General features: G+C 35.2%; 1 protein-coding gene across 2 annotated transcripts in view; it reads left to right on the top strand.

The window, feature by feature from the left end:
- Nucleotides 1-837: 837 nt before the first annotated feature.
- Nucleotides 838-8857, top strand: part of LOC149783384 (uncharacterized) — a 47356-nt gene continuing 39336 nt past the window's right edge. The window contains exons 1-2 of one of the 2 annotated variants that reach the window (XM_089931615.1): nucleotides 851-1000; nucleotides 1368-1538. In XM_089931615.1, coding sequence (XP_089787741.1) covers nucleotides 1476-1538 — 63 coding nt within the window. In that variant the 5' untranslated portion in view covers nucleotides 851-1000; nucleotides 1368-1475. Of the gene's footprint in view, nucleotides 1539-8857 lie in introns of both variants that reach the window. The other variant, XM_089931614.1, reaches the window with a different exon arrangement.

Raw genomic sequence — 8857 nt, 5'->3', positions numbered from 1 at the left:
TGATCACCCTGTTGTAGTATCAGTGTGATTTTCCCATTGATGTTGTCATTATGGTAGGTAAATTTGAGTTTTGGATAATACTTTAAAAATGTTATAGGTTAATTTTTGAGTCATTTGTGTAAATTCTGAGTAAAGGATTAAACAATGTGTTTCAGGGTGGATAAAAGTCTATGTGAAATAGAAGTTGTTGATTGATACATTGTATCAAAGGTTGACACATTGTTTCAAGGATTAGACCTGCCATTTTTTTCACTCTCTTTCTCATGTGCTAACAAGTAACTTGTGATCACTAGCTGTCCATTTTCAGTATTTTTATAAATCATATTTTTTCTCTCCATGCAATTTAAACCTTTGAATGAATTCAGATTCTTTATTTAATTTGGATGATATATATTTTTATTTGGATAAGAGCTGGGTCTACTGTTTCTCCAGCACTGGTATCAGGTAGAAAAGTTAGCACCTTCCATTAATAATGGCTGATATAACTGATATTGGCCAACAATTCCTATCCTTGTCCCTGAATATTTAAGAACTACGTCTAAAATGTTTGGTGTTAGGTTTTAGAAATTTCAACTGGCCATGTGAGCTTGACCTTATATAAAGCATAGGGCTTCATCAGTTCTCTCATGTATTTAGTCACACTTTATTACATCTTATGGAATTGTAAACAGTTACTGCCTTTTGCAAATTTATTCTCTCCTTCATCTGAAGCTATACGGGAAAGAATACTTAATACTGTGTCAAAAGGCGCATCAAGAATTAGGCACAGTTGCAATGTAACCAGTTGCAGCTAGACTATAAGAGTATTTTATTATGAATTATTAGTCGATCTTTGAGAATTAAATTGCTTAATATTTTTTTTTCCATTTCAGATTTAAGATAAAGTTTTCACAGAGAAAGAACCATCCTAGTAACAAGTTTTTTGAAGAGCTGGAAAATTAACTTAATGGAAATCCTGTTTGACAAGCCAGCATGAGTTTGTCTACAAACAGTTTATAGCGTAATTACAGCTTGAGACAAATGCCATGTAGATGTTATTCAAAGAAAAATGCATGGAATGAGCATTTAAAAATTGTTTCCTGATATTGAACAACATTTGCATTATCAAGCGTTCACAGCACCTTAAAACATCACATAAATGAAAAACCTAGCATGATTCATCATCAAGTCTGCCATTGAATAGGTCAAGATTTGATCTGGATTCCAGACTTCCTTTCCAGGAAGCAACTTCAAAAGGTTTAACATATGATCTTAGACAAGATAGCAAATTTGGATGAATACATGAACAGTTGTATTGTTTTGCTTAATGGACTCTAGTCAGCACTTTCTAATGACAATTTACAAATCATGTACATTTTTGATAACAGGGAAGTACAGATTTGAAGACCACTTATCTACTTGAGTCCTTGAAGTTGGCTTGAGCCACATGGAGGAGAGTCCTTGGGGAAAAAAGGCAATTTAACTTGGAGCTTTTTATGAAAGAAGGACTTTTGGAGAAACCAATGGCAGCTGCAGCGATATATCAACACATGGAGCAGGTAGTATAGCATGATAGCGTTTTTATGATTCTTTGGCCTTAAACTAAGAAAAGAGAAAAGAGTCAAAACCAATTTTATTAAAATTCTAGAAGTAATTTATTTCCATAGAATACAAAGTATAACTATGAAAGGAACTTACAGTATTGTGAATTAAATCCAGATTAGTCCTAAAAGTTTTATCACAGGTTTTAAAGTATAAAGGTGGCACACTACAGTTTCGTATTTTGCATAGGGTTGGAGTTTTAAAGAAAAAGAATTTCCCTGGCTTTCCTTACTGGTTATGCTGGCTATTTAAAAAAAAGACCTTGTTTATCGTAGGTATAGTTCAAAGAATCTTTAATTCCCTTTATTTTGGTGTATGATTGATGGGTGTATTGTGGGTTATAGAGTATACAGCTTGGCCTTACTCCCAATGTGCACCTTTCAAAAAAGTGCTAGCTCCACTTGGTCATTTTCACTTTCTGAACCTCAGAGGTAAATTGTATAAAAAAAAGAGATGATAACTTCTTTTACATTTTATATATTTGGTAATTCATTCATTGCACTTTCAGAAGCTGGTATTGTCTAGTCTGGCAAAATTCATTTTCCCTATTTTAATAGCTGCTTCGGATAGTGTATTTTAAACTAACTCAGGCTGATATTTTAGCACAAGGGAGCAGTCATTTTACTTAGTAGTGTGCTTAGATCATGTACAATTTCCAAAAGTACAATATCCAAAGAAATGTCAGCCACATTACATTAAAGTAACATAGAGGTATGCCAACATTCTCTCCACTGTGCATGTTTTAAATGCAACCTCACCTTACATACGTCACTCTCTCAAAAGTACATAATAACTGGTGTGTGCCCCCTTAAAGAGAATATAGGTATTATTATTGCATAATTTAATTTTGATTGTATGGCTGAAACATTTAGGTCGCAAGATCAAAACAGTCCTTTTGAATAATTCTCTTGTATTTCCCCCCACAGAACAGTATTTATTAGTGTCAGAGTCTCTAACAAGTCCAGCCCCCATGTATGATAAAAAGTGAGCTATTTTAAAAATGCACATTACATTTTGTCAACATAGCAACCAATGTTATGCTGAAAAACAGGAACATGAAAACTAGCAGAATTGTTCCTGAGATGTCAAAAATAAATTTTACAATTTGAAAAGAGATAGAACAGATGAGATTCATAAAGGTCAATGGGTAAAATATTTACCTATTTAATAAGGAACAAGTTTTGCTTTGTCATCATTTATTTTTTAATTTCATTGCAAATAAATGAAAAGAAACATTTTCACTCTATATTTCTTTTACTTAATGCAACAGTTTTAAATTTAAGTTGATTCTATTCCTATATTCTAAGACTTCTAATTTCCCCATAATTTAGGTCACTACTCACACAAACATGCCTCATGGAAATTATAGAAGCAAGAGCAAAATGAGCATAATTAGCTTTTTTCATGCTTACCATCAATATTAATGTACCATTTTATTCAGAACATCATACATAATGATATGACAATAAGAAAAATAATTGCATACATTTTTATATTTGTTTTAAGGTGGCACTCTACAGTTTCGTATTTTGCATAGGGTTAGAGTTTTAAAGAAAAGAATGTCCCCAGCTCTCCTCACTGGTTATAATGGCTATTTAAAAAAGACCTTATATATCTTAGGTGTAGTTCAAAGAACTTTTAATTCCCTTTATTTTGGTGTATGATGTATGGGCTATAGAGTATAGAGCGTGGCTTTACTCCAGATGTGTACCTTCCCAAAAAAGTGCTAGCTCATTTTCCCTATTTTAATAGCTACTATGGATAGTGTACTATAGACTAATTCAGGCAGAGCTTTTGAGCACAAGGGTGCTGTCATTTTAGATAGCAGTATGCTTGGATCATGTACAATTTCCAAAAGTGCAATATCCAAAGAAATGTCAGCCACATTACATTAAAGTAACATAGAGGTATGCCAACATTCTCTCTATTGTGCATGTTTTAAATGCAAACAGCTTCACTTTACATACATCACTCTTTCAAAAGTACTTTATAACTATTAAGCACACCCAAAGTGCTCTAAATGAATTCCAGTGGTGTTTTGAATGAATTCCAATCTTGAATGTGCTGATGTATCAATAGCTTGGAATGTGGTGATGTGCTAAAAGTCTTGAATTAAATGAATTCACAATAATACCAAAATAGTGATTAAGTCCAAAGTATCAATGAGCACATTTAAATTCCATTGGATCACATAAATAAATAAATCCTGAACACAACTAAAAAAACTGGTTCCACTGCAGATGTTAAGATAGGAATTAATAATTCTGATGTAAATAACCTTAATACAAAAACCTAAGACACGATAAGGTTACCAGGATAAAGGTCAAAAGTTCATTTCCAGAATGTAAACAAAATCCTGTCTTTTACTAAATGTTTTAGCAGCTACCTGGCAAAAATCAGCTAGACATTGAATTTCTGATGGGAAACCAATATGCCCTGAACTCAGATCCAAGTAAACATGTTTGAAAAACTATCTTAAAGTTTAATCTACACTTATGGACAAAAGTTAGCTATGTAATATGTTTTCTAAAATACAAAATGACACTTAAAATCTACAATCATGGACAAAAAGTTAAACACAGTATAGATATACATAACACTATGTCATGCCTGAATAGAACAGGTAGTATACCATGTTTGATTTATATACCTCTGCCATAGTAAAGAAGGATTTGGTTTTTGTGCTTTATGCATATTTAATAAATTGCCTTGCCCAAGGACATACCATGGTAGACGACCATGGCTGGTCTGATGGTAGGATTTGAACCAGCACCCTTTTGGTTATGTGTTCTGCACTCTAACCACTGATCCTCTGCAGCTTCTCCAAATAAGTAGTTAGTATACCATCTTTATTTTGTATACCCAGCCTCAGTCAGGTTGGTATTATATCTCATTAGAGCAGCTAGGGTACCATATTTGATTTGCATATTTTCTTAAAAGAGTAGGTAGTACACCACATTTGATTTGCTTACCTGTGCCTCAATAAAAGTATGGGTATATAAAAAATAATGTGTCCAGTCTTGTGTCACAGTTTTGTCTGTACAGCTAGTCCTTGCCTCCCCCCCCCCCCCTTCCAGCTTTTATATGGATTGCCATGAAACGTGATGAATATTATGGCCATCAGCTAAAGATGCACATATCAACAGTCACTTTTATTGTACAGTTATTATTACATTTTTTTGCTCTTTGATTTGAGGTGGATACAGTATATGGCAAAATCTTGTGAATCTGACTAGACTAAAATATTTCATTGGATTGCCATTAAACATGGTAGGGATAAACTAAATCTATAAAATTCCAATTTCCCAGTCATTCAAATACTATAAAAATCCCTTTGCCCAGTAAGGCAAGTACAATCCTTTTGCCCAGTTACGATAGCACTATTAGAGTCCTATTGCATATTTAGGTAAGCACTATAAAAACAAATGTTTAGATGGTCCTAAATGAAAATGGTGCCAAAATGAATTCCAATATGACAGCTGTCTTGAAAATCTTGTTATCACCACTCCCTTGAATGGCTGGTCATATCAAAATGGGGTTTTAACTAGAACACCTTTCACAATGTCTAGGGAAAATAGTACTAATTGATTCCAATATGGCCACCACAGCAGCCTTTTTGAGAATCTGTTATTGCTACTCCTCCTGAATGAATGGTCATATCAATGTAGCATTTTCACTGAAAGACTTCTTATGATGTCTGGTTCATCATGAATGAAAATGGTGCAGAGCTAACATCCAAAATGGCCAGCATGGCAGCCATCTTGAAATTCTTGCTATTGCTACTCCTCTAGAATGGATGGTCATATCAGATGGCGTTTTCACTAAAAGACTTCTTATGATTTCTAGCTGTCCATAAATGAAAATGGTGCCAGTGAGATCCAGTGTGGACACCATGGCAACCATCTTGCAGATCTTGTTATCACAACACTGCTTGAACAGAAAGTCATATTGTTTTCACCAGAAGACTTCTTAAGATGTCTAGTTGGTCTTGAACTGTAAAGGTGATGATATGATGTCCAATATAGCCACAGCAGCCATCTTGAAAATCTTACTTTCGCTACTCCTTGAAAATAGCTCTACTCCTCTCTAAATTGATAGCTATATCAACATGAAGTTTCACCAGCAGACTTCTGATGATACCTAGCTAGTCCTTGATGAAAATGGTGCCAGTTATGTTTCCAGTATGGCTGCCACAACAACTGTCTTAAAATATGTTTCTGAAACTACTCCACCAAATTGATGATCATTATGATATGGGACTTTCAACAAAAGACTTCTGATGATGTCTACTTTGTCCAAAATGAAAATTGTGCCAAGTTGATATCCAATATGTGTACCACAGCAGCTGATTTGAAAATCTAGTTATTGCTCAAAAATATCAGGAATGGTTTCAACACTTGGCAGTTAAAAGAAAGAAATGGTCTTATCTTGAAGGCCTGGAAATTCTTTTCACCCAGTAGAGTATCTGTCCATTCGAGGGACTCTTGTTATAAATATCCATGTAAATATAATATTTAATATAATATATAATAATTAATATACATGTTGCTAAGAACGTCTTTGCTAACCACCGAACTTCAGTGTCAATACTTATTTGGGTCATAAACAGTGAACTATGTCCACTTTATGGGCACCAACTTCATTCCATATACATCATTGGAAGTGACTCTGTGGGGAAGCATGTTGTGCAAAGGTATTCTGCATGATAGGCTGTGACAACTCCATCAGGATGTGTAGGGAGATATTGAGGGGACCTTAATCCTCTCTGCACTCCCCCCTGCCCCATTGCAATGCACCAACAAATAAAAAATCCTGTGAGCCATTTAGTATTGTTAAGCATGCCACATCTGGCATCAACTTATTTTTTTTGTTGCACGTGCAAAACTAGGGAGAGAAATCAGTTTCACATCCCCAGTGGCATTGCTGTTGTTGTTATTGTTGATGACAATGGCATGTAGTTTATTTGATACTGATGTATGTGAAGTTTGAAACTTATTGGGCATTGTCATCTTGGAGGGTATATCACATTAGAGATAAAATTAGGTTACAGTGACTTTTTCATGTTCAGGTGTTGAAATGGAAATTTTGCATTTAGCTTAGTATGTAAAATACTGTTGCATGTACAGTCTGCAGCTTGAGTCAGTTTGACCTACTTCTTTGCATTTCTGAGTAATACTTCTCAACAGGCAAATGTATATCATAGTGACCAACATTTCTTCCTCAAGAGACTTGGCAAGGTTTGTGAATTATGCCACAGTGGAACATGCATGACACAGCATTCTGTAGAGTTCTTGAAGTTACATGATTGCATGTGAACAGCCTGGTTTTTGGTTAGCTGTCAGAGTTGCTCCAGTTTTGTTGTTAAAAACACAACTGCAGAGATTTGATTAGTTTATCTATCACTCACTAAGTTCTCACACATTGTCCATCTACACGTTACAATACTCTGCCATATTGAAGAACTCCAATTGTGAAATGATTACTTAAGAGCATTTTGATCTATAAATTGCCATTTTATCTTAAAGAAGTTGTTTAGTTTCTGTTATGTACCCATTGTTTGAGTTGTTCATGTGTTCATGTCTGTGGACAGCATTGGTTCAAGATTTATCCAACATTTCACTAACAACAATCCATATTCCCGTTATATTACTACCAGCCATATCCAAGGGTGGGGCCATGGGGATGGGAATTAAACAGATATGCCTGACAGTCCAGATATTCTGGAATTATTACAAACTTTCAATGAAAATTCCTCGTTTTGAAATATATTGGTGAAATGTCAATATATCAGGGTCTACTCTTGCAAAGAAAGCTCAGGGCCTGTGTTTGCAAGGGCAGGTAAGGTTCTTCATATGCAGTGTTAGATTAGGGTCTCTGCCTGAAAGGGCAGATGAAGGTCCATGTATGTGATTGCAGACCAGGATCTACTTATGCAAGGGAGATCAGGCTCTTTATTGGTAATGTCAGATCAGGGTCTATATAGATGTGCAGGCAGATCAGATTGTACTCATGTGAGAGTATCTCAGGATTTAAGTATGTGATGACAGATCTGGGTCTACACATGCAGTGGCAGCTTAGGATTTATATCTGTGATGACAGATCAGGATCTACATGTTAAGATGGGTCAGAGTCTTTATATGCGAGTACATCAGGGTCTATTCATTTGAGGTCAGATCATGGCCTACACATGTAATATAGCTCACTGTTGACTCTTGCAATGGCATCTCATGATCTTTGTAAAGGCAGATCAGGGTCTGCAAAATCTTAGCCAAATCATGGTCTGTATATGTAAGGACAGAACATGTATGTGAGGGCAAATCAAGGCCTATACATTCAGGAGCATATTGGAATCTGTGAATGTGATCACAGATAAGTGTCTGCATGTATGATGGCAGATCAGAGTCAACATATTTGAGGGTAGATTAAAGTTTATGTATATGAGGAGAAATAGGATATCTGCATGCAAGGACAGATCAGGGTCTTCATATGTTGACAGATAAATTCTTGTGCATGGATGGTAGATCAGTGTTCATCCATAAGATGGCAAATAATGATATATGTTACTGCAGATCAAGGTCTGCACATGAAGGCAGATCAGAGAATACACATGGGATGGTGGATTAGGATCTGTGCATGTGAAGGCCAATAAAGGTCTGTGTCATAGCAGATCAGGATCTGTGTTTTAAGATCATTGCAAGAATTATACATGGACAGATTATTAAGCATGTGGGTAGATGTTATAAACCTGGGTAAATATGGTATTTTGAAATGAAATTAAATCTGCACAAATTCTTTACAAATTAATGCCTGTTCAACAAGCATTCCTTATGAATTTCCATTACATTCATTTTTTTTAGGGTACTCGAAACAATTTTAAGGTCTAATGATCACCAGTTTTTTTTAGTATTGGTAAAGCATTCTTTGAATTTTTTTTCTTTGGCATTAAAAGTGCTTGTTGTCCAGAAATTTTAATAACTATCTGGAAAATGGTAGGGTCCAGACATTAGCATTAATGATGGTCCTTTAATTAATATAACAAGATCCATTATCATCCATGTCTCATAATAGGAACTGCTTCATAATGAGGGAGTTTATAGTGAGGTTTGGTTAGTTTTTATGGGTTTAGCACCATTTTTCAGCACATATGCTATACATGGCAGCCGGTATATTTGGTGGAGGAAGAACCCAGGAAAACCCTGGAAAGACCCATTTACGCATGGGAAGCTACTTGCAAGCTTTCTCACATACCCATTTTGGCTGAGCCCAAGACTTGAAC

This window comes from Sinohyriopsis cumingii, chromosome 14 (assembly GCF_028554795.1).
Source record: "Sinohyriopsis cumingii isolate HCF-2022 chromosome 14, ASM2855479v2, whole genome shotgun sequence".
NCBI classification, from domain to species: domain Eukaryota; kingdom Metazoa; phylum Mollusca; class Bivalvia; order Unionida; family Unionidae; genus Sinohyriopsis; species Sinohyriopsis cumingii.
This window is presented reverse-complemented; position numbering and strand designations above follow the sequence as displayed.